Here is a 25,258-nt window from a genome sequence, read left to right on the forward strand (position 1 = left end):
AATTGTATGAGGATACTTACATCTAATAAAAACTAAAGTTGTTACTGACGTGAAAATTAGTATTTTGATCTCCTTTAAAAACAAAGAAAAACGCGTTTATGGGGGTAAATCATCTCAGGGTCGTTGCTGAAATGGAGTTGAATTCCTTTTATGAGGACACATATCTCAAAAACTGAAGATGTTACAGTCGGGATAATTCGTATTTAGAAGATCCTTTACTACTAAAGAAACAAGTATTTTTTGCCGGAAAATTCGCTAATGGGGGGGGGGGGGTGAAAGGAAATGAGTGATTTCTTTTTATGCGGATACTTATATCTCAAAACTTAAGGTAACAGACGTGAACATTGGTATTTGGAACCTCCTTTAAACATAAAGAAACTCGCCTTCCTTTGTTTAGGGGGGTGTGGGGGGTGTAAATCAATGGCGGTGGGGTGAAAAAGGAGTTGAGACCAATTGATTTTACTGTTCATAATATACTTATTCTTATCATAAACTGATCATTTTCAATCATTCCTGGGTTCGTTTTCAAGAGCCATTTTTTCCTTTGGAGAACTTAAACTTAGATTACAGTAGATCCTCCTGGCATATAAATAAAAACACATTTGAAATGAAATGGCGTATGGCTTTTGTTGCCGGGAGTGTCTGAGGTGAAGTTCGGCTTGCCAGATGCAGGTCTTTTAATTTGACTCCCGTAGGCAACCTGCGCGTGGTGATGAAGATGAAATGATGATGAAAATGACACATACACACAGCCCCCGTGCCAGCGAAGTTAACCAATTAAGGTTAAAATTCCTGACCCTGCCGGGAATCAAACCCGGGACCCTGTGACCAAAGTCTTGCACGCTAACCATTTAGCCATGGAGCCGGACACATTTGAAATATACGATAGGAATAATATCGACCGTGCAATTGTTCACCTCTATAATAAGGTCAATAATTCACGGTAGTATATCATTCGTATCGCCAGAAATCCCGCGCAATTGCCTACGCGCGACAATGGTGCTGGTCACATTGTCAGCAACGACAATGGCAGCAGATGTAATTTACCGCCAAGTAGCGGTCTTGCATCTTGCTGTGGGGTCCAGAACATCTATAATAATAATAATAATAATAATAATAATAATAATAATAATAATAATAATAATAATAATAATAATAATAATAATAACCTAAATTAAACTAATATCACCCACACTAATAATAAAAATTAAAATGTTCTGGACCGTCGTCAAAATGTGTGGACTGCGCAGGAAACGGGACCTGGCCGGGTATTGACTACGGATGCAGTTCGGTCGCGGGTTCAGTACCGCCAAGGCACCCAAGACACCACCACTCCGGATCTCCTCAAGGATTTTATCCATATTAAAAATGCTTATAGGCAAAGATGGCAAAGGTTTAGGGACCCAACTGACCGGGTGAAATACCTGGACCTAGCCCGGGAAGTACAAAATCGATTGCTGGAAAGAAAGATTGAAAAATGTGAGTAACTTTGCCGTAATCTCTCAGAAAACGAGTCAGATTGCGAAATTTGGCGGATTCTCTCAGAAAACGAGTCAGATCGAGAATTTCGGCGGATTATATATAAAATGTTAAGCATTCAATTATAAATTTCAGTATAATACCGTAGCGAAGCACGGGTATCCTGCTAGTTTTATTATATATATATAAACACACTCCCTCTATATATATAAGGAGTAGGATGACTGCTGAGATTAATATTCTTTTTTGTTTTAATAAAGAGTAAAACAGAAACATACAACATAAATAACACAACAAGAAAATAAATCATGGACCAAGTAATTTTATCCAATGACAAGTGCAGTGCTAGTGACTGCTATACCAGGAAGCTAGGAACAAGGATAGGAATACCCACTAGAGCAGATCAATGCGGGTAAAAGGAGCAGCAGAAAAGAGAAAGGTAAACATGAAAAATGCAAATGGTAGACTTTACATACTGCAATATTTATACATTGGATCTCTCTTCACCAATCACAGATTCTGCAGAGCCACTTTTCCTTAGCAAGTGATAAGCTTGTTTTCCCTACTGAGTCTCATCTGCAAGCAGGCATCCAAACTCAGTGAGGGTTTCATTACTGAGATAGCCTCAGTCTTCATATGAGGAGAGTAGAATGTAGTGAAAGACAAATAAGTATGAGAACAACATGAGACATAATGAAAAAAGAACATTTATATATATGACAGAAGTGTCAGAACATAGGAGCAGAAAAAAAAACAACCTATTAAACACTTGGGTTTCCACACATCCTTGAAAACTGTTTAACTGTATAAGTGTACAAATGGTTAGAACCAGTAGTTTCATAACATAATCTCCTTGGAATTAATTATTCTAAATTATAAGAACTACTTATTAAAACTACTACTTGAACTACTTAAATACACAATGAAAAACTGGCAATATAGCTAAAAATATAGGAACAACACTAAGATACTACAGCAAGCTGCTTTTATCCAGAATGTTCAGAGTTAAAATAAAATTGAACAGTTTTGAGTTAAATTTACTAACATGAACTATTTAACAATTACAGATTTCAAGCCAGAGGAATACATTTTCAGTTCTAAAAATATAAATTATTTCTATAAGATGAAAAACTCCTCAAAATTACCTCATTGGAAATACAAAAAAGTGGCACTACATCATTTTCCTTTCTTTCAAAATACTTATCTTTCTAGTCACCATTAAAAGTTTCAAACAACTAAAGAAATATTTTTGTAAGTCAAAGTAATTGCATTATTTAGGTAGTTAAAGATCAATCAAACTTAAACAAAGTCCACCGGAGCATCAATGAAAGTTGCTCAAAATAAGCAAGGCATCACTGCACACTATCATGAAGGATACAACTAGAAACAAATTTCCTTGTTAAACCAAAACAGTTGCGGAACAAGAAATTGCCATGTTGTTAATCTTTTGAGGGAGCCGATGACCTCGATGTTAGGCCCCTTTAAACAACAAGCAAGCAATCTTTTGAGGTAGAAATATCATTTAGTTCATGTGTTCATTCTTATGATTAGAAAACTCTTTTACAAAGACATGATTCATAGGTGTTAATACCAGTATCTTACATTAAGTTCTTTCAATACAATTTCTTGTTCCATTAACATAAACAATTTACAACAAGGAACTTTACATAATTCTTTTACATTACCTCTTCACTTCCTCTATGTAGGAGTTTTCATTACTTTTATAATGTATTTTCTTATCTTTTTGTTTACAAAGATCATCTTTTGAGTCCCTGAAAATTTCTTCTCACTTCATGCGGATACTTTTCATGAGAATATTCCCCTTTTATGTCACTGTACCATTTGCTTGTCACCTTTAGAGTCTCTTTCTTTTCCGAGAGTGGTGGAGAAAACTGTTTGATACGGTCAATCAGTTCATCATACACAAGTGTCTTCACATCCTTAGCCCAAAGGAAGTCCAAATGATTGAATTGTGGGAGTTTCACAAGATATTTCCCAATCCTGTTCTTGAGTTTTAGATAAAACTCCTCCACATCCTGTAAAATAGATTAAGATATCATTACTTAAAGAAGAGTTTAAAACAGAGCTTATCAATATACACATTGCAACAACTGCAGTGTTTGCAATAGAATGATGGTACAGTACTGGAACTGCCATGCAGGTGATCTACCATTGGAGTGCTACTTCCAGCTGAGTAATTTACAGATTTCTTGTTGCTATAATTACTATTGTTATTATGGTAAAATCCCTCATATATGGCTTTCAAATAACCAGAAATTCTTAATCAACCCACTTTCACTCAGAAACAAAGAAAGTGGTAATTTTGAGCTGCTGCTAAGCTACAATGTTCGATTGGTATTGAAAACTCCGCTCCTGCAGTACTTTCCCTTGATGATGATAAATTAAAAGTAACCAACTCAAGGAGGAAGAGGAAGAAGAATCCCTGCTGACAGCAAAAGTTTCATGGAAAAAGGAAGAAACAGGACTGACGTTTATTCATTTTGGGAAGCAATGTTCAAACTTGTGGGCTCACAGTTGTACTGTATGCAAAGTGAATTCTTAAAACGTCAGAGGGAAGCATAAAAACAGGTACATATCAAGAGATGTTAAGGAAGTCAAAATCTTCATTAGCCACAGTAAAACTGGGTGTTCTTTGCTATTGTTGTAAGTATAGTTAGATATTATCTTGATATAATATATCAGTTATGTTGGTTATTTTGTACTTTTATTGAATCATTACATCATGTAATATGTGCCTATTAAATAGTTAGAATTATAATCTAATACATTATCAATGGATTCTTTGCACTTTTTTGTAAAAAAATCTTTTGAAGTACCAGACTTGTAATATATCTAAATGATTGCATCGAGACCTTTCATATGGTATGTTCTGTATGTATTTACACTGTTTATGCCCACATTGGAAAACCAAAATCAACCTTATACAATAAAATCTTCAAAAAATAAGTAGGCCCTAGAAAAAAAATAGTTCATTTTTTTAAACTTGATAATTTCTCTTCCCAAAACTTCTTCATTTGAGACCATCTTACAGCCCGTTCTTCTGCTGATATAACATACTGCTTATGTTTTGATGTTTTAAGTGATAGTTTTGTATATTTGTTGTTTCGAATCTTCTTCTCTTCTCTATTTTCAATTTGCTCTGTAATAATTTTCAATTCATCCAAATCCATTTGTATTTCTTTAAACCAAGTGTTTTTTGTTTTACTATTCCAAAAGAAATCAAAAAGCTGTTTTAGGAGTCTAAAATTTGGCGAACGGTACATGTGTCCAAGAAACACAATCCTCCGTTTTCTCATCGTGTCAATAATTGATTCACTTTCCTTGTAAACTACTGAATTGGGTAAAAGTCTCCACTGGCCATCAACCTGATGTTATGTATTAATAATTGTCCGGAGAATTCTTCTATCCACTTTCTGCAGTTTGTCTGTTGTTGCTTGGGTATTAAGTTTATGTTTCACTCGCATACGTTGCTTCTGGCTTGATGACGGAGTTATAATGGCAAAATTTAGCATTAATTGAAAGAGACTGTTTCTTGTAACTTGGCAATGTAATTTGTTGTGCTCATCTCAGTTTTAGAGTTCTGTTATCTATAGATGCTTTTTCATTAGCATTCCAACTGACAATTAAACCAAGATATTTAAATTTATTTACAACTTTTCTTTTCTGAGTATTATTTAATATAATATGTGGAGTGTCAGTCCGACTCGTTGGCTGAATGGTCAGCGTACTGGCCTTCGGTTCAGAGGGTCCCGGGTTCGATTCCCGGCCGGGTCGGGGATTTTAATCGCTTCTGATTAATTCTTCTGACTCGGGGACTGGGTGTTTGTGTCCGTCCCAACACTCTCCTCTTCAAATTCAGACAACATACCACACTACAAACCACCACAGAAACACGCAATAGTGATTACATCCCTCCATATAGGGTTGGCGTCAGGAAGGGCATCCGGCCGTAAAACAGGGCCAAATCCACATGTGCGACCCAGTTCGCACCTGCGACCCCACAGGTGTGGGAAAAAGCGGTAGGAAAAGAAGAAGAAGAATATGTGGAGTGTCAACATCATTTCCATTTTCTGAAAAGATACTTTCAACCCAACCTTTGCTGCTAATCTTCCCAGTTCCTCTACTTGAAATTTTGCTTCTTCTATACTATTTGCTAATAGCGCCAGATCATCAGCAAATGCAAGACAATTTAGTCAAATGTTTCTTCCAATCTTAACAGTCGCAGAACATACCTTACTCCATTCATGCATCATTTTTTCCAGCACACAATTAAACATCAATGGGGATAATCCTTCTCCCTGTCAAAGACCAGTATGAATTTCAAATGGTTCAGAGATTTCATTTCTGAACCTAACTTTAGAATTTGTGTTTCTCAAAGTGACCGCAATAAGGTTAACATGTTTCCGATGTAGACCAAATACAGGGAGAAAATTTTATAGGTGATATCTATCAAAGAAATTCCCTGACAGTTACTAGGATCTGATATATCACCTTTTTTATGGATTGAACATATAATTGCAACATTCCATTTTTCAGGCAATTTTTCTGTATTCCAAATGTCAATGAGATGTTTATGTAGATTCCGAATAGTCTGTATATTCGCATTCTTCCCGAGTTCTGCTACTAGTTGATTTTCTCCTGCTGCTTTAAAAATTTTCAGTTACTTACTTCATCGTAAACTGGTGGTCTGACCTTCTCCAAAGGTGTTTTATTTCTGGGAAAGATATTAAATTCAAAATAATTTTCAGGTTCATCACTATTGAGTAATGTTTTGAAGTATTCAGCCAAAATTACTGCATTGTCATAATCATTATGGGCCACCTTTCCGTTCTTATCTTTCATCAGGAGAGTAGGGGAAGTATAATTTTTTTTGTATTCTTTAAATGTCCTATAATACTCTCTTGTTTTATTTCAATTGAAAGCTTCATCAATAGATTTTAATGTTTCCTTCTGATAATTTCTTTTAACTCTCCTGATTTCTTTAGCCGTTAATCATCTAGCATTGATTACCGTAGTTCTTCTCTAGAGCTTTCTGTTTTTTGTAGTTGATCATTCAACCAGGCTTTATGCTGGCGTCGTATTGCTGTATCACACACTTCATTCCACCAAGCATGTTTTTTTTTTCATTTTTTAATGGGAGCTATGTCCTGTATAGTAGAATTTAATAATGTATAATGGAGGTAGTCCATTGTAAATTCCAGTCAGCTGGTCATTTGGCACTCGTTCGATCTCATTATTGCTGGATATGAGACATACTGCTGTAGTATTATTTATTATCATGGCATTAACATGGCATAGACCACGGATGGTGAACCTTTTCCAACCAGTGTGCCATTTTAACTCTGGTTTATTATTCTCATCTGTTGACTGTGCCAGTTGTTGTTTTACATTTCCATTACGAGATGTCTACAATCTACACCCCCCCTCACAACTTCCTTTCAATTTCCCGATTATGTTTCATAATACGTTATTTATTTATTTATTTATTTATTTATTTATTTATTTATTTATTTATTGAGTCATTTATTTATTATAAATATTTGCATAACGGGTGAAATATATCTTGTAAATACTTCCTCCATTGGCTTCATTATCTTCCCATGTTGTAGTTTTTCTCTCAACAATTAAACTAATTTCTCCTTCATCACATTTCCATAAGGAAATCTAAACAAGAACCAGCTATTCATGCTTTCATCAAAACATACTGCATATATGTGGGAGTTATCCAAATTAGCTTTCCACTGCTCCGAAACATTTTCACCCATTTTTATTATTCTACCCTTGACAGCAGTTCAGCTGGCTGGGATTCCTTTAATCTTGTTAGTTATTAGTTGTTTGTTAGGGAAGTTTTCAAATGATGTGTCGGACGTCAATAAGAAATTATCTTTCAACAACTCACCGTCAGAAATCTGTTTCCCATGCATGTTGTACTATGCAGTGAGACAGATAGAAAAAGCCGCACTGATATTATTCTTGGGCCGGAAAGATGATACAAAAGAACTAGTTTGTTTGTGTAATGTTGGATATTTTGTGAAATGAACTCTCCTCTTTCTTCATTTGAAATGGAACAAACATTTGAATGACCAGTCTCAAAATTGCGCTTTACATTAAATATGGGGGATACAACTGTTTTCGAACACAGGCAACACATCTTTTTAACAGTCCGAATTCCCTTGGCCAGTGTTCTTGAAAAATACGATCACCACCTTTGTTCAGTTTCTGTTTTTTTCGGCACCGAAAACATGCACCGAAAACATATTTGCGATGTCCGTATACAAAACCACTAGAAAACGACACTATCTCACTTGACTTTCGGACCTATCAGTATAGCAGTGTTGCCATATTGCACGTCCGAATGAAACTAGTATTTATATTTTCGATATTTATTTCTTACACGTGAAACACTGTAAGATATGCACTGTCTGTAGTACGAGACGTATATATAAAATATTATGTTCATGTGGTGTGCCACCGAAATCGTGTCCGCGTGTCACCTATTGACACACGTGGCATAGGTTCGCCATCCCTGGCATAGACTATAGAGCCATGATTTGTTCTGATTTGTTCTGGATGATTTTTGACAAAGGAGTAGTGTTACGAAAATGTTGTAAACTTTGGTTGCGTCCACATCACCTGACACCCCTCACGGCTGACTCACACTGGGCCTCCTACTGCACTCAACGCTGCTTTCCTCCTAGCAGTCGTCGCTTTCCATCTTGAACACAATTAGGCCTAGTCCATTTCATCTGGCAAAATAATTCCCCTTTCCATCACAACAAGGCTGAATGTTACGAGAACTTATATAGCTACACACTACTGTTTTAATTAATTACTAGCAAATGTACCCATGCTTCGCTATGGTATTCTAAAATGTATACGGATATCGAAGTAAATTGCTGTACATGAAGTGAATAAAATTTTTTAATTGCATGTCTCTTGGCGTTATCCGCGAAAAAGCATAGGGAAGTCCGCAGACGTTGTTTTCAATGTGAAGTGCGAGTTGCAGAGTTGTGATGATAACGACAGGTCCACTTGTCCTGCGCAATTCACTATGCGTAACGTCAGTCACATTTTGATGGGTAAATTTGTTTATAATCGGGGGCACCAATACCTAATGATAAAGAGAATCAGGTAAAAGAGTTTTTAAAAAATGCACGCTCCCTTGCCTTCTGCTAGTCAAATCAAGAAGGGAATTATGCATTACAATGGTACACAGGCGTTGGAGAACTACCCCATTCCTATTGCTAGTTAAAGTCGATGTGGGGAGTACTGATTACAACAGCAGACGCCCTCCTGCAGAGAGTCACTATTGATTTGTAAAGTATTAATTACAGTGTAAGACACACCCCTTTCTAGATCGCTACAAATCGACTTAATCGAATTAATAAATGTAGATCGACATACGGAAGTATATGCATGTTCACTTTCATTTACAGAATAACTGCTGCTAAACGGTGCATTCATATTGAAAAACGGATTGTATAAAAAGACGACTCTGGCCTCATTTAGCTATCTGAATGGCTGGCCCTATGATATTTCCTCGTATCTCATCTATTTAAAGGCAAGATTATTTTAGAAACGTTGAATAGGGTGAAATTTGTGTAAGGTTTTCACACAGTGAATTACTTTTCAGATACTTATGCGACAGCTTCAAACATAGAATTTGGCTGGGTGGGCCAATATTCGTGTAGAATTGGATGATCGCATCTTTCCTATAAGTGAATCAAACCATTAATTATACATGTACAAAGTGCAAATATTACGTAAATCCAGAAATAGAGCCAAGTTTAAAACAAGGGATAGAGATACGACAAAAAGTCATAGGACCAAAGTTGTAGATCACTCCAAATTGAACAGAGATTGTGCCATCCGTTTTGTGATACGACTTACTGTTTAGCCACCAAATACCTCGAAAGGAAGGTCTGCACCGTCATTAAAATTGCCTCCATATTTCAATATTTTTTGGGGTGTAAAAAATAAATATTTTAAACATCTCGTAAATTTTCCATCAGTTATAGGCAAAAAGCTATAATTTTGCCACACTTCTATTTTCTAACTCGTCTGGGAGATTGTGCTGCCATCTTGATATGGGGGAGGGGGTTAAAAATTAGGACTTTCAGGAAACTTTTAAGCCCAATGAAACCTATAGGTTATCGTTCAGGATAAATATCACCGACTGTGTTCTTATGCATATTTGAAACTCCCAACGTGTCCCTCTCAGAGAATTTTGAGAATTTTAGTGTTTTCTAGGGATCCTGAAGACATCAGTGTGTCTGGTACCAAGTTTTAAGTTTCTAGGATGCCTAGAATGGTCTCATTAATTCACGTCTGTTTTCATTTTTATGCCTTAATTTATATATGTATAGTACAGTATACATAGATTGCGCCAAACTGACTTCTATTTATTAATATGGATTATATACGGTATTTCACCCGCTTCCGAAGTGGGGCGTCTTGCTCCCACAGTATGCTTTCCAGGTAGTAAGTCATACTTGAAAGTCATACTGGAACATACACACGTCTATTACCTTGGGCATTCTTGACAATTTATTTCTTCACCCTTTCTCACCCTCTATGCCAAAGGGGGACATTTTTGACAATTTATTATTTCACCCTTTCTCACCCTCTATGCCAAAGGGGGCTGAAGCTGGACTATTCATCTCTATGTTACTATTCATCTCAGAGACCCGGAAAACTATGGATTAGGCAGTATATTCTATTATTATTATTATTATATCTCACTCCCACCCCTAAAGGGGGTTAAACTTTGAGTTTTAAAATATCGGGATTGTTACTATTCATCTCAGCAACCCCGAAAACTATGGCTTCGACACTATTTTCGATTATTTTAAAATCTGAATCCCCCTCACCCCCCACCAGAAGGGGGATGAACTAAGACTTGTAAATTATCCGGGGTCTCACCAATCATCTCAGGGACCCCGACAACTATGGACTCAATATTATTTTCGTTTATTTTTATATATCACTCTCCAATTGCCACACACCACGAAGGGGGCTGAACTTTAAAAACCGGGCGAGTTGGCCGTGCGCGTAGAGGCACGCGGCTGTGAGCTTGCACCCGGGAGATAGTAGGTTCGAATCCCACTATAGGAAGCCCTGAAAATGGTTTTCCGTGGTTTCCCATTTTCACACCAGGCAAATGCTGGGGCTGTACCTTAATTAAGGCCACGGCCGCTTCCTTCCAACTCCTAGGCCTTTCCTATCCCATCGTCGCCATAAGACCTATCTGTGTCAGCGCGACGTAAAGCCCCTAGCAAAAAAAAAAGAACTTTAAAAAATTCCGGAGTGCCATTATTCATCTCAGCGACCCCGAAAAGTATGGATTCAACACTAATTTTGATTACTTTTTTATCTCAGCCCCTCTCCCCCCCCGCCCCTAAGGGTTCCTGGGGTGTCCTTCCCCCCACATGGTTTGTCTCCTGATACTAAAATTTCGAAGTGTACAATTCACCTCAGCGAAAAAGATAACTATTTTCGATTATTTTTATACATCATTCTCCCATCTCCCCCACTACGATGGGGGCTGAAATTCGACTTTAAAAAATTCCGGAGTGTCCCTATTCATCTCAGCGACCCCGAAAAATATGGATTGGACACTACATTCGAGGATTTGTATATCTCAGCACCTCGCCCCCCCGCCCCTAATGTTTCCTGGGGTGTATTACCCCCACGTGGTTTGTCTCCTGATACTAAAATTCCGGAGTGTCACTATTCATCTCAGCGACCCCGAAGACTACATATTCGACAGTATTTTCTGTTTTTTTTTTTTTTTGCTAGTTGCTTTACGTCGCACCGACACAGATAGGTCTTATGGCGACGATGGGACAGGAAAGGGCTAGGAGTGGGAAGGAAGCGGCCGTGGCCTTAATTAAGGTACAGCCCCAGCATTTGCCTGGTGTGAAAATGGGAAACCACGGAAAACCATTTTCAGGGCTGCTGACAGTGGGATTCGAACCTACTATCTCCCGAATACTGGATACTGGCCGCACTTAAGCGACTGCAGCTATCGAGCTCGGTGTATTTTCTGTTATTTCTATATATCACTCCCCCATCCCCCCAACGAAGAGGGCTGAACTTGGACATTAAAAAATTCTGGAGTGTTGCTATTCATTTCAGCGAGCCCAAAAAGTATTGATTCAACACTACTTTCGATGATATATATCTCTCACCCCCTCGCACACCCCCGCCCCTAAGCATTCCTGGGGTGTCCTACTCCCACGTGGTTTGTCTCCTGATACTAAAAATCCGAAGCGTACAATTCACCTCGGCGACCCCCAAAACTATGTATTCGACACTATTTTCGATTAATTTTATATGTCACTCCCCCTTCGCCCCCCACCCCAAGGGTGGATGAACATGTAAAATACCCAGAGTCTCACTATTCATCTCAGCGACCCCGACAACTATGGATTCGGCACTCTTTTAGATTATTTTCATATATCACACTCCCATCGTCAGCTACCACGAAGGGGGCTGAACTTGGACTTAACAAAATTCCGGATGATGATTTTTGTATCTCAACCCCCTTGCCCCCCTGCCCATAAGGTTTCTTGGGGTGTATTACCCCCACGTGGTTTGTCTCCTGATACTAAAAATCCAGAGTGTCACTATTCATCCCAGCGACCCCAAAAAGTATGGATTCGACACTATTTTCGTTAATTTGTATATCTGACCCCCCTCACCCCTCCTAAGGGTTCCTGTGCTGTCTTACCCCCAGGTGGTTTATCTCCTGATGCTAAAAATCCGAAGTGTACAATTCACCTCGGCGGAAAACTATGTATTTGACACTATTTTCGTTTATTTTTATATATCACTCCCCCCTCACCCCCCCCCCCCAAAGGGGGCTGAACTTGGACTTTAAAGAACCCGGAGTGTCACTATTCATCTCAGCGACCCCAAAAAGTATGGATTCGACACTATTTTCTTTAATTTGTATATCTGACCCCTTGCCCCTCCCCCGCCCCTAAGGTTTCCTCGGCTGTCTTATCCCCACGTGGTTTGTCTCCTGATACTAAAAATCCGGAGTGAACAATTCACCTCGACGACCCCGAAAACTATGTATTCGACACTATTTTCGTTTAATTTTTTATATCAGTTGCCCCTCGCCCCCCACCCAAATGGGAGCAGAAATTTGACTTTTAAAAATCGGGAGTGTCACTATTCACCTCAGTGACCCCAGAAACTATGGATTCGACACAATTTTCGATTATTTTTTTACCTGACCCCCCCTAATCCCCCACCTCTACGGGGGCTAGAGGTGGCTTACCCCCACAGTGCTAGTCTCCAGATAGCAAAGAATAAGTTTCAAAATTTGTTTGAAATTGCTCCAGTGGTTTAGGAGGAGATGTGTTATTTACACACGTACATCCATCATCAGTCCCCGCCTCGCCCCGCACCCAAATGGGAGCAGAAATTTGTCTTTTAAAAATCGGGAGTGCCACTATTCACCTCAGCGACCTCAAAAACTATGGATTCGACACTATTTTCGATTATGGTTTTACCTGAACCCCCTAATCCCCAACCCCTAAGGGGGCTAGTGGTGGCTTACTCCCACAGTGCTCGTCTTCAGATAGCAAATAATATGTGTTCAAAATTTGATTGAAGTTGCTCCAGTGGTTTAGGACGAGATGTGTCATTTACACACATACATCCATCATCAGTCCCCCCTCGCCCCCCACCCAAATGGGAGCAGAAATTTGACTTTTAAAAAGTCGGGAGTGTCACTATTCACCTCAGCGACCCCAAAACTACGGATTCGACACTATTCTCGATTATTTTTTTACCTGACCCCCTTAACCACCAACTCCTAAGGGGGCTAGAGGTGGCTTACCCCCACAGTGCTCGTCTCCGGATAGCAAGTAATAAGTGTTCAAAATTTGATTGAAATTGCTCCAGTGGTTTAAGAGGAGAAGTGTCATTTACATACATACATTCATTCATTTTCGCTTATTTTTATATATCACTCCCCCCTCACCCCCCAAAGGGAGCTGAACTTGGACTTTAAAAAACACGGAGTGTCAATATTCATCTCAGCGACCCCAAAAAGTATGGATTCGACACTATTTTCGTCAATTTGTATATCTGACCCCCTTACCCGCCCGTCCCTAAGGTTTCCTGGGCTGTCTTACCCCCACGTGGTTTGTCTCCTGATACTAAAAATCCGGACTGTACAATTCACCTCGACGACCCCGAAAACTATGTATTCGACACTATTTTCCTTTAATTTTATATGTTAGTCCTCCCTCGCCCCCCACCCAAATGGGAGCTAAAATTTGACTCTTAAAAAATTAGGAGTGTCACTATTCACCTCAGCGACCCCAAAAACGATGGATTTGTCACTATTTTTGATTATTTTTTATACCTGACCCCCCTAACCCCCACCCCTAAGGGGGCTAGAAGTGGCTTACCCCCACAGTGCTCGTCTCCAGATACCAAAGAATAAGTTTCAAAATTTGATTGAAATTGCTCTAGTGGTTTAGGAGGAGATGTGTCATTTACACACATACATCCATCATCAGTCCCCCCCTCGCCCCCCACCCAAATGGGAGCAGAAATTTGACTTTTAAAAAATCGGGAGTGCCACTATTCACCTCAACGACCCCAAAAACTACAGATTCGACACTATTTTCGATTATTTTTTTATCTGACCCCCCTAACCCCCACTCCTAAGGGGGATAGAGGTGGCTTACCCCCACAGTGCTCGTCTCCAGATAGCAAATAATAAGTGTACAAATTTTGATTGTAATTGCTCCAGTGGTTTAGGAGGAGATGTGTCATTTACACACATACATCCATCATCAGTCCCCCCTCGCCCCCCACCCAAATGTGAGCAGAAATTTGACTTTTAAAAAATCGGGAGTGTCACTATTCATCTCAGCAACCCCAAAAACTATGGATTCGACACTATTTTCGGTTATTTTTTTACCTGACCCCCATAACCCCCCACTCCTAAGGGGGCTAGAGGTGGTGGCTTACCCCCACAGTCCTCGTCTCCGGATAGCAAATAATAAGTGTTCAAAATTTGATTGAAATTGCTCCAGTGGTTTAGGAGATGTGTCATTTACACACACACACATCCATCTATTTTTATATATATATAGATAGATAGATAGATAAAGAAAACTTTTTAGATCCCTTTATTTTAGGATAGTGTTTAAGTGGCTTTTCATGAACACATCTTTAACATCAAGTGGTGCCAAACGGTGACTACGATCGGGGAAGTTGGCCGTGCGGTTAGGAGCGCACAGCTGTGAGCTCGCATCCGGGAGATAGTGGGTTCGAACCCCACTGTCGGCAGCCCTGAAGATGGTTTTCCGTGGTTTCCCATTTTCACACCAGGCAAATGCTGGGGCTGTACCTTAATTAAGGCCACGGCCGCTTCCTTCCCATTCCTAGGCCTTTCCTGTACCATCACCACCATAAGACCTATCTGTGTCGGTACGACATAAAGCAACTAGCAAAAAAAAAAAAAAAAACAAACCAGTGACTACGAAGAGAAAATCATTGACTCTTTAGACATTTAAACCTTTTAATAGCTAAGGACAAGTTGTTTTTAATATTGTGTTTTACCTATCTTCTTTTCCTTCTTTTCCTGCCGCTTTTTCCCACACCTGTGGGGTCGCGGGTGCGAACTGCGTCGCACATGTGGATTTGGCCCTGTTTTACGACCGGGTGCCCTTCCTGACGCCAACCCTCTATGGAGGGATGTAAGCACTATTGCGTGTTTCTGTGGTGGTTGGTAGTGTAGTGTGTTGTCTGAATATGATGAGGAGAGTGTTGGGACGGACATATACACCCAGTCCCCGAGCCAGAAGAATTAATCAGAAGCGATTAAAATCCCCGACCCGGCCGGGAATCGAACCCGGGACCCTCTGAACCGAAGGCCAGTACGCTGACCATTCAGCCAACGAGTCGGACATTGTGTTTTACCTATGTTAGTTGTATTTTGTGTATATTTTAACTATCATTTAGGATCATGGCTGAATATGTTTTCCATAGAAAACAAAACATGTACCAACAAAAAAATGTTTTAAAAAATAAATTAATCTTACTGTAATCTAAGAAAACCATAAGATTTAAAGTGGTGGAAAGGTGGAACTTCCCAAAATGTACAAGTTGGAATTTGTTATATATGTGATATGTCTCAAGCTGTCAGCTCTAGATGGCATGGTATGACATTAGTAGATGAATAAGCTTGAGCAGAGCTTTTAAAAGTAGGAAAGATCATAGTATGAAGATAAAGTTGGATTTCAAGAGGACAAATTGGGGCAAATAATAATTTATAGGACAAGGGGTAAGGGATTGGAATACATTATCAAGGGAAATGTTCGATAAATTTCCAAGTTTGTTGAAAACCTTTAAGAAAAGCCACCTGGACAATAACCCTAAATTCAGATCATTGAAGATTTATTGTTATTATTGTTATTATTAGAATAGAATACTTCCATCCCCTAGTTCCAGATTGCCAGGAGCTGAGGAGAGAGTAAGTGTAATCATTTATTGCAATCCAAATTATTTTGATACATGCAAATTTTTCTTATAATTGATTTATCTATTACTACCTTAAACATTACACTCACACCCACACACCCGATATCTAAATTGTAATTTAGAAGATTTCAATTGTTTTTATTTTTGTCCTAGACATTAACATTGTTATTTAGTATAGGACAACATGTATCTTACTTGGTAATTCGTATTAGTGCAAGTATTTATTTGTGTCACTAGTCTGAACAATGTTATCCTTAGCTTACAATAGATATGAATTACCAGTAACTGAATGACTGTATCAAGTATCAATGAATGAATGAATGAATGAATGAATGCTCTCTGCCTACATGTACAGAACCCCAGCAGATATGGTAAGAACATTCCATGTGGATGTGGATGAATGCATGACTGACAAACGAATGAATGAACGAATGAATGAATGAATGACCTGGATTCATGCAAGCAAGAAAAGTGGTCTCTGGATAACCCTTTCAGACCGCGTACACACAATTGTGTGGGTTCGTATTTTATTTATGTCTGAGCTTATTTGACGTTTTCTTGGCACTGGACCGAACTGCAGTGCTTGTGCAGGACACGCAGCATGTACTTCAGCTGTTTTTATTTAGTACTTGACCACCAGGGGGCAGGAAGAAGAGTTTAAAAATACAGTTCATTAGCAAGATGGCGGGAAGCAGTAATGCCTAAAGTAAGTATTTATTTATTAAATACATATTAATCTAGAAGCTTTACTGAATATCCGAATATAATCAATGAAGTGTGTAAATTGTGTAGCAAACGTAAATTGTGAACTTACAACATTGTACGTAATACCATGAGGTTTTGAATGTTGATACGCACACATGTGCGGGCTAGGTTTCCTTACAGGCAATGCATGCAGGAGTGCTGGGTGCTGTCACAAAAAGGACTGTGAAAGCAAAACTTGTACTCTACATGAGAAATGTAATGTATAAGATTTTAATTGTTTAAAATAGAACATTTGATCATGTACATGTGCATATTCGCATGTACTGAGTTGAATTTTTTAATTTTTTATTTTTTGCAAGTAGTGAATGAAGTCCTGACATGCACAATTGTGTGGGTTCTGTTTTTCAACCGATAGTTCTTATTTTGTAAAATAAACTGTAAAAACATGTATTTGAGAGCATTTTAGTAAGTTTTTGACGTTTTGACACCTCCAGATTTCTTTCAGGTCTGACGACAAGTTGCTGCTGTCAAAAGGGTGGTAAAAGCAAAACTCTTCCTCAATGTAGAAAATGTAACGTTTACTTGTGTTTGAAAAAAGAAGAGTTGGTTGTTTTAAATTATTCTCCACTGTAAAATGGAACATTTGATCATGTACATATGTATATTCACATGCATTGAGGTAATTTTTCCTTTTTTGTAAGTAGTGAAGTAAGTCTGACACGCACAATTGTTCAGGTGCTTTTTTTCAGATGTTAATTTTTATTTTGTAGAATAAACTAAAAGTATATGTATTTAAGAGCATTTTAGTCAGTTTTTGACATACAAACAAAAATTCACACCGCCAGTTTTCTTTCAGGTCTAAAAAGGATAACAACCAACCGGGGAGAGAGCTTTTGTTATTAGATGAATGAATGAATGAATGAATGAATGAATAGATTGCATCGAGACCTTTCGTATGGTATGTCCTGTATTTTACACTGTTTATGCCCACATTCTACTTGTTCTTCCACAGATTTTATCTGCTCTACCAACCAGACTTGCCTTAAAATCATTCCATTCTTCATTACCTTTCTTTGTGTCTGTTATTGGTATTTTAGCTCTGATTTTCTGTTGAAACTGCTGTTTGACTTCCAGATCTTTCAATTTCCAGTCTTTAATTCGTGGTTTTTTCTTCTTGTTTACTTTAATAATAGGTTTGGTGACTCTTAGGTCTGCAATGAGGAGTCTATGGTCACTATCCAGGCTCTCACTAGGTATCACTTTTGCATCATGCACCTTTTCTTCACTTCACCTATATGTGATGATATGGTCTATTACTGATCTATACTGACCATCCCAGCTGTATCTCATTATTTTGTGACCATCCCATTTCTGCAACCACGAGTTCTTCACCAGAAGTTGGTTTCATGTACATAGATCAAGCAGAAGTTCACCTCCTCATTTCTATTACAAAATCCATTTGACCAATAATTCCTCCATAACCTGATCTATCAGTTCCTACCTGGGCATTAAAATCCCAATTATCATTATGTTCTCTTCATCAGTGATGTTCTCTAATTTTTCTAGGAAGCTTGCTTTTTGATCGTCACTACAACCCTGCTGGGGAGGATAAACTTGGATCACAGATTGAGTTTCTCCATTTAGGCATATTTTAGCTTTGAGTAATCTCTCATTGATGAATGTGACATCTGTTACACTATCAATGTATTGATAGAGCATAAAACCAACTCCATTCCTCGCCACTGCAGGATTACCACTCCAGTATAATTTATATCTGTCCTCTAACATTCTTGTGTTGCAACGTTTCCATTTGGTTTCACTTAGCTCTAGGATGTGAATATGTCTACGGTTCATTAAATCCGTGATTTCATTGCATTTTCCTGTTAGAGTCATAATGTTTAAGGTTCCACTCCAAAGCTTGTTTCTATGATCAGTTCTTCTCGTGAATCTCGAATGAACATCGGACATGATGTCGTCATTAGTTCCAAGAGTACTTGAAATTGTTAATATTCAGAATATGTTTCTTTCCAAGGCTCATTTTTGTTTTGAAAGCAACTGCATTGTACTCCTGTACTGACTTGCTAGGCCTAACATACTAGAGGATTTTCTTTCAGGCTGGTCTCCCTTAGCCTTTGGCAGTCCCCTGCATCACTGCAAGGCAGCAGCTGCTGAATTTATGTGTTATTTCTCTCACAACGTAAGTAAAGGTGAAGAGTGTTAGCACGACCAGGGATAAATAAATAAATTAAAGGAAATACTTACAATTATCCCAATTTAAAGGCCGTCGCAGATTGAGGAAGCTCTGGACACAAGAGGCCTAGCGAATCAACTAAAAATTAGCTTAACTAATTGACTGAAATAATAATTCCTTGATTCATTTAAAAAAAATCTTTAATAATACCAAAACATTTATAATTTACCGACCTCAAAATTAATTTTTTTTGAATTGTTTTAAAAGATACGATAAATACTGAATTCTATTTAGATCAATTAAAAGAATAACCCAGTAGAAGGTAAAATCCTTATATTAATAATTGCTGAATGAAAACAGAAGACCTCTTTAGAATAATAAATGAACGAGGTTCAATTGAAAATTAAATAATTAAATCCACCATTATAGAATGGATAATGAAAACCTATCTAATAGACTATCTCGGTTTTCGGAGGTTGCGTGAAAACAGTAAGGATCAACCAAACACACTATATCACCAAACGAAGAAATAATACAGGAACATGCAAAAAATCACAGAAGTAGGATAAAATAATTCAATATTCCCCAGAGACGATAACTAAAATCGAAGGAGTAAGTCAAATACAGCAGAAAAGATCCAATGCACGCAACTATTTTCAATACAGATGAACGTCAATACTACAATAATCCGCAGATTCTCAAATGTCAGTTTCAACACAGCAACGCCCCCCATAGCGTTTGCATTCTATTACACAGGACAACCGCCATGATTAAAATGAGAACACGATGTACCGAGTAAGTCAATAGATCAGCTTTCATTTAAAGCACAAGTTTACTTTTAACAGCCCGAAATGGTTTGAAAAATATTTTAAATAATAAATATTTAATTATGTTTGAAAACAGGAAGGAAATAAAACCAGGCTTTTAAGGTTATACAATAAATTCGTACATCATCTTGTCGGAGCTCCTTGAACATAATCATTCCTTTCGTGCACGAAAGCTAATATAACTGAATGCTGAAGCCCAAAAATTAACATATAATTATCTTCTTAAATTAAATTGAAACCTCAAATATTTTCACATTACAAGTTAACGACAATGACCTGTTTTCGACTCTAAAATTTTTTTTTTTTTTTTTTACCCACAAATAATCCGAACATCACCTTTAGAAATTCTCACATATCGTAGACTTAAGTGCTCAGCATCTTAGCACAACAAAATAACAGGATAGTTCCTCAGTTAAAACAGTCATGACATCCAATGAAGCTACTTACGAGGTCGGTGTTTTCAAAAATTAAATCGTTTCAAAAAAACAAACCACATCTTTGGCGCTTATGCCAGATGGAGAATCCATCAACCGGGATCAAATATCCGCACCATCTTCCCTTCTTGTAGGATAATTTGTATCTTTAAGACACAACCAGCAAAGATTAGCTCAACGCGTCTTCCAGTTTAAAAGGCAAGAAGTAGAACAACTGCACACGCTGATTGTTAGAGCACGGTTCATGGCCAAGCAAGCTTATCTTCTTGGCGCCCAGATAGCAGCACACTTACTCACTTCGAATGGTAAGTACTAAATCCACCACTAGATGGCTCACCATCAGCAATTTAAAGAAAAGCTCATACAGTTACGATATTCAACACTCGGAGATGCGGACAAATGATGTGAAGGCATGAATGTAATAGAGACAACATAGTACCATGACGAGTAGTTATTCAAACTCCATTACAGCCTCCCCCCCGAAACCATCAACCTGGGGTGGAGTATCACAAGCAGTCATAGTTGAAAACCATCTGTTGTCTCAAGAATATGTGTAATAAAAGTTCCATCTTCGATAATTTAACATAAACACTTCTCAATATGAACAGAGATATACTAGGGTGATATATAACAGTGATCAGACCACTCACAGTTGTTTAGTGTTCAATTAAGTTTTCACGCGCAATATCATCAGCACGCCAATTTTCTTTAACATGTTCAGATAATACTAAGATTACTAAGGTAATCGGAGTTTGCTTAATCACAATAAATTTTCAGACACATAACCTACACAAGAAAACAGGTCTTACAAGGTTTAAAACATAGCATAATTCTCATTCGAACATAATTCAGGGCTTCAATTATAGGGAAAGACAAGACTTCAAGAGTGATAACCATATTACCACATAAATACCCCAAAAGGAAAACACAAGAAGAAGAAGAAGAAGAAGAAGAAGAAAAGGACCAAAATAAATAGGAAAACATAAGCCTCTACAAGAAGTAAGTCAGTGCAACGAACATTAGATAATTCTTCAAGTAACTTATCACACTAATCACTTTATCATCAGTTTCCTCCAATCCGATCAGAATACCACAGCAAGAGCCGAAACCAGAATATCAGATCATTCACGATAATTATCACATCAAGTTTAAGTGTAGCAAATAAATCAATATATCAATAAAGCTAAAATTTTAACAGACATATCTGTGAAATCAAAACTCCCCAATCAATAGATGCTAACCCTTTTTTTTTAATTTTCAAATCATTTCTTGGCTTAAATTAATATTCCTTTCACACAGCTTCAACTTCCATAGGCCTACTACACATATACTCATTCCAAGCAGAAGGTGAAAACAAGAAACAATAATAAATAGAAAGATACTGAAAAACACGTTTAGAACAGAAAGCTAAGCAAGAGTAGAAGATATGAATGTTTAGAGCAATGGTAAAAGGTTAATTACAGTTGGAGACATATGTACAATTCAGATGTAGGGTACGCGTAAGGTGGGTCATCAACAACCGAACTATCAGCAATTACCAGGCAATCAACACACAATATCAACACTTACACCGGGATAGAAAATGACCAGGAGAAACACCGGAGACTAACTAGCCTGAAATCACATAGTCCTACTACAAGCTCCCATATGCAGGTAGAGGATCGGTGACAGCAATACCGACTGTACAAGGAGAATAATCCCATACTTATTCTTCTACATCACAGAACGATAAGTTACGATACCAATGACACTAATCCAGGAAGGCTCCAATTTTTTTTTAAATGCGCTAGACAGGCAGGTTAATCGAAATGAAAATTAAGATCGTAGGATTAACAAGATGACTTCAGAAGAACGGTTTATGGCAGAGAATATAAGAAGTTGAACCAAAAACAAGACGACAGTCACCAAGATACCAATTAGCTAATAATCATTTCCAAAAGAGTTGTAGGTGCATAGATTAGTTCAATTTAAATCCCACTCGACACCAAGAAATCACATCAAAGGTCAAGTCCAACCTTCTCTTGATGTCCATCGAAAACTCCCCCAAACTAGATTACCACAACAACAATCCAACACCACTCTAATGATTACCAGTGCCGATGTGTCAGCCACAATGGTAAAGGACATACAAATCCTCGTCAGCATTCCACAAATCACAGAGTGCCCACCCAATATCATTACAACAACCGCAATAACCACCATCATGACTTCAGAGGAACACAGTTACCTCTCAACGAAACCATAATGCCACCCCAACATAATTCCCAAAATCAAACCCATAATTCCAAACTTCACCGATACACAAGGATCAGAAACCATACCATAAGGTCAAAAGGATGTACACTCCTTAGGTCATGAATCCTATATCACCCAAACCAAAATCTCACAATAACCCATGAAGCCGACGAATGCCAGTTCTCTAACATGACTCTACAACTCTACACCAAATCAGTACAGCAAAATAGGTTTAAATTTCCCTAAAACCCACAGCAGAAAGAAAACAGTAATGTACAGCCAGGATACTCGACCGCAATTCAAAATAAGGCCACCCGATTACAACTTGCATAGGCTCAGAAATAACGCTACAAGATATAACGGACCACCTACCTTAGTAGTTCACATGCCTAACCAAATTAAAGAACAGCAACAAGGGGTTCATTAAATAAACGCGATGTATACAGAGAACCAAATTCCTTCAAAGAAAAACGTGAAGTTCATTTACCCCAAAAAAAAAGAAATCCATTTTTCCCCAGAAACCAAGAATTAAGATACAGTAAGAGCACAAGGCTCATGCACACAGCAACCAGTAACTCTTCTCCAGCTCCGGGCGACAGGATTTCACCCAATTAACTTCACTCGGATAAAGGCAGAGTATCCAATACCCTCAACACCTTTCCTCAAGTTTTCATAACAAAACCTTTAAGACCCATAGCTCAGAGAAACACACTTTTCTTATTATCACCGCAAGTAAGAACCCAGACAAGGAAATATCTCGAGATTACAAGATACATCAGAAATTTTACTGTACTACGTTATGGAACGCAAACACTCAACATAGGTAATTAAAATCATAGAATTTTTCTAATAGACACTATATCAATACCAATATCACCAAAAAGAAATTTTTTTAACACAGAAGGTTCTCTTATAAACATCCATCCTGCACCCTGCTGAATCATACTACCAAGGCCACATTACCAAAACTGGGAACCACCTCAATTCTCAATTTTCAATCTGCAACCACAACAGGTCCCAATTAAATTGACACCGATCATACTTAACGATGATAATAACATTATTTTAAACTTCCATCTATTGATCACTGAGTATTAATTTCACAGATATTCCCTACTTAAACATGATGAAACATCAAATACAGTCTTTCTTACATTTGTCCACTTCAACAAGATTCATACTTACCAAGGATGAAAATTATCAAGATACACACGCCCCAATACATAACTTCCCAACCTCCATATGGACAGCACAATTTCCGCACTTCCATTACCCATTTTAATCAAACAATAACCCGATTCATTATTACCAACCACCAATAAGATTTAGAACTCAACCAACCCCCCACAATATATCAAGTCGCTTTCACTTGGGATAAATGAACTCTCCGAATCCTTTTCGCCACAGGATCACTGACAAGCATAGATACCGGGCTCAAAAACTGCAATATCGTACAAGGTCCCTGAAATCTAGGAGCTAATTTTGAAGTAAATTTATTTATAGCCTTGCTGACAGGATAACATTTTACGAAGACTTGGTCTCCAACACTTAGCTTGGTGGGTTTTCGGCCTTTGTCATAGTTCTTTCGTACCTTTTCATACGACACAGCCAACCTCGTTTTGGCCTCATCCCACACCTTTCGCACATCGCGAGGAGTAGAGACTTCAGGAAGCAGTTCCTCAATTCGAAGGAGATTAGATAGAGGAGAAAATGGAACAAAACTCAACATTAATTCCATAGGAGTTTTGCCATGAGACTCATGAACAGCAGTATTAAATGCATATGACAACCAATGAAGACAGGTGTCCCACTTGGTATGATTCGAGTGGTGGTAAGCTATGAGAGCAGATTTTAAATTTCTATTCATTCTCTCGGAATATGAGGGATTGGGATAATATGGAGTAGTGGTCACATGGGAGATGCACAAATCAAACAAGTACTTCCTGAATAAATGACTAGTAAAGCCAGCAGCATTGTCAGATACAAGAAACTTAGGAGTTCCAAAGGAGGCAAAAATAGAATTTAAACAAGAAATAGTGGACTGCGAATTGGTTGATCTAGTCGGGAAGATCCAGCAAAACCTGGTAAACCCATCAATGCACACCAATGCATGAGTATTTCCTCGACTGGAACGTGGAAAGGGTCCAACATAATCGATAAACAATCGTTCCATAGCTCTGGAAGCTTGAGTCGATGACAACAACCCCGCACGTTTGTTTAGATTAGGTTTACTAATAGCGCAACTTTTACAAGACTTAACCATGGATGTGATATCCCGATCCATGTTTTTCCAAATAAAGAACTCCCTTATTTTTGACCTAGTTTTGAAGTTTCCCAAGTGTCCACCAACAGGACTATCATGGTAATACTGAAATATGACAGGAATTAAAACCTTGGGGACAACGATCTTTATCCTTTTATCATAACGAGATTGACAACAGAGTACCCCTTTCACCAAGGAATAGGGTTTGATAATTTTACCAGAATTAATCTTTTCCAGAATTTCCTTTAACTGAGGATCATCGTTTTGATGCAGAGCAATATCTTGATACAACATTGGAAGATTAGTCAAGATAGAATTCACATTTACCGAACCAATTTGAGGTACACTCTTCGCTTCCAAGTTTTCAAAACCATCCTCCTCATCAAACATACGACTAAGCCCATCGGCGATTACATTTTCCGTTCCACGAATGTGCCGAACATTAAATTTAAAAGCAGAAATTCTCAGCACCCACCTAGTTAGTCTTCCAGTTCTTTTGGGTCTTTTCAGAACCCAGGAAAGAGCTTCATTGTCTGTCTCTAAATCAAAATTAACATGCTCCACATAAACACGGAATTTCTCCAACGAAAAT

The 25,258-nt window shown here is 38.1% G+C and overlaps 1 protein-coding gene across 1 annotated transcript in view; it reads right to left on the minus strand.

Moving 5' to 3' along the window:
* Window positions 1-2,170: 2,170 nt before the first annotated feature.
* The window catches only part of LOC136866124 (lipase 1), a 67,876-nt gene continuing 44,788 nt past the window's right edge, over window positions 2,171-25,258 (minus strand). The window contains exon 4 of the mRNA XM_068226615.1: window positions 2,171-3,515. Within this exon, the coding sequence (XP_068082716.1) occupies window positions 3,237-3,515 (279 nt within the window). The 3' untranslated portion in view covers window positions 2,171-3,236. The remainder of the gene's footprint in view (window positions 3,516-25,258) is intronic.

The sequence above is a fragment of the Anabrus simplex genome, chromosome 3 (assembly GCF_040414725.1).
Source record: "Anabrus simplex isolate iqAnaSimp1 chromosome 3, ASM4041472v1, whole genome shotgun sequence".
Taxonomy (NCBI): Eukaryota; Metazoa; Arthropoda; class Insecta; order Orthoptera; family Tettigoniidae; genus Anabrus; species Anabrus simplex.